Here is a 2,500-nt window from a genome sequence, read left to right on the forward strand (position 1 = left end):
GTGCATCATGTAGCCACTAAGTTTGTTTCGCCAGTCAGAATGTAGGCCTATGAATGTGAATGAAAATATGTTTTTCTCCAGTAGCAATAGGCCACCTTAAAATGCACCAGAACAAAGGAATCACATCTACTCAGTAACAACTATGAGCACCCCCAGATGAAAATGAGTTCCAGCGTCCCTGGTTAACTTTTGATAAGATTTTTGTAACATAGTAAACACTGTAAAACTTGTGGAAACTATTTCATCTTGTGGCCTATCAGTGCTTTCTGAACATATTGAACACACTTTTCAAAATACTGTAATAATACCAAAAACCGTGATTATTTTAGTCACTATAACCTAGGGATGTCCCGATCCAGCTTTTTGCACTTCCGATCCGATACCGATATTGTAGCTTTTAGCATCGGCCGATACCGATACCGGCCGATCCAAGCATGTATTAAAGATTAAAGATATGTACTTATTTTGTTGTTATACTCATGTTGAAAAGGGTTTTACTCTTAAGAACAACTAGCCAACTTAATTAGGTTAGTTTGAATAATCCACAGTGGTTGGTAATGAGAAGCTGACCTGTTTATTCTTAACAGGTTTAAATAAACACAAAATAATAAATAGTCAATTAACCACACAAACTGAATTGGCATCAGTGCTCTGCTCTTGAACAACAAGAGTGTAAACCAAGGCTTAAAAAGCCATCAGTGCAAACAATATTGTAAACTGTATAAAAAAGCAAAACACACAGAAAAGCTGAGTAGAAAACAAATAGTCAATTAACCACACAAACTGAATTGGCATCAGTGCTCTGCACTGAGAGTGTAAACCAAGGCTTAAAAAAGCCATCAGTGTAAACAATATAAAATTATAAAAGCAACACACACAAAACCTGAGTAGAAAATAGTCAAATTACCACACACACACTCTGAATTGGCTATAACAACCCAAATAACTGTCACGCCTTCTACAGTATTGCTATCTCCTCCACACTTTACTGCTCCATCTCCATACTCCCTTCAATTTCTACTGTTTGCCCTGGCTGCAGTCTGAGCATGATGGGGAGATTCTTCTTCACAAAGGTGATCATTTCAACATGCTCAGGTGTCAGCCTGCTCCTGTGCTCATCAATGATAAGTGAGACTGCGCTAAAAAGCCTCTCACTGTTGCGTTTTAAAAGCGAAACTGATGCCACAACTGGTCTGGGTTTGCTGAAGTAAGCTAGGCTACAGGCTGCATTTATTACAGAAAATCAAGCAACATAGCAAGTAGGCCTATCTACTCTATTTAGAGACAACAGCTGTCACTAATTCACATCGTCGTAGGCTGCACCGATGCACAGACTAAACGGTAAAAAAAGTTATGATAGCCTACTGGAAGCTTCTACCCTTTTGGATGTGTAGAGTTGTAGGCCTAGGTGCACTTAGTTGTTAGCGATTGACCAGGTTGCTTTTTGAAATTAAATGCGTTTGTTAGGCTAGCCGATTGTAAAAATAGGGAAATTAAAGTGCGTGCTGTGCCTATACATTACACAAACAATCTTAAATCGCAAAGATAACATTCCTTAGACAGGCAAAGCTGTCAGCAGCAACATGCATAAGAGCCTTAATAGTAAGAGGGCCTCGCGGGCGGTCGCGGTTAACATTAGGCTATATTAATTCAACTCTGACATGAAATGTTTGCTCGATAACTTTAAATTCTTAGTGGGACATGCACAGACAAGTGGGATGCTGGACAGGTCGCTAGGTGTGCTGAAAAACACGGACCGGATTTGGGGGGGGAAAGCTGAAAAAAACTGGAATGGATTACCTACATCGGTGCGCTGGAAAACACGGACCGGAGTTTTGAAAACAAACTGGATCGGGAGACCGGATCGGGATTTTCCCGTGCGGGCCGATCCCACATTTTTTGCTAATATCGGCGGCCGATCCAATCCAAATATCGGATCAGGACATCCCTACTATAACCGTGAGGTTAAAATTTCATACCGTTACATGCCTACACACACACACACACACACACACACACACACACACAGATCCACACACACACATATCTGATTGTCACGGGTCACCCACTCATGTGTTTCCTTTTACCAGCATACTTCTACTGTGAGAGTAATACTATTCCATTTGGTCAGTGCGTTAAAAATGCGTGCTAATTTGTATGTGTGTGTGTGTGTGTGTGTGCGCGTGTGTCAAAGTCAAAGTCAGCTTTATTGTCAATTTCTTCACATGTTCCAGACATACAAAGAGATCGAAATTACGTTTCTCACTATCCCACGGTGAAGACAAGACATATTTTACCAATTTTAAGTCCACAGACAAACATAACATTCAAGTAAACAAAAAAGTAAGTAAATAAGTAAATAAGAGGGCACATATAATAATGAAAAAATGAAAAAATGTGTGCGCGCGTGTGTGTGTGTGCATGTTTGTGTGTGTGTGTTAGGTGTCTGCCCAGGTGTCTGCGCAGGTGAGCGCGGGGGTGCGGCGTGAGCTGCAGGCTC

General features: G+C 40.9%; 1 protein-coding gene across 1 annotated transcript in view; it reads left to right on the top strand.

Annotated features, from left to right (window-relative positions):
* The window catches only part of LOC125295943 (SUN domain-containing protein 1-like), a 56,063-nt gene that overhangs the window by 47,155 nt on the left and 6,408 nt on the right, over positions 1–2,500 (top strand). The window contains exon 18 of the mRNA XM_048245524.1: positions 2,443–2,500. This exon is cut by the window's right edge and continues 242 nt beyond it. Within this exon, the coding sequence (XP_048101481.1) occupies positions 2,443–2,500 (58 nt within the window). The remainder of the gene's footprint in view (positions 1–2,442) is intronic.

The sequence above is a fragment of the Alosa alosa genome, chromosome 6 (genome assembly GCF_017589495.1).
Source record: "Alosa alosa isolate M-15738 ecotype Scorff River chromosome 6, AALO_Geno_1.1, whole genome shotgun sequence".
Lineage (NCBI taxonomy): Eukaryota > Metazoa > Chordata > Actinopteri > Clupeiformes > Clupeidae > Alosa > Alosa alosa.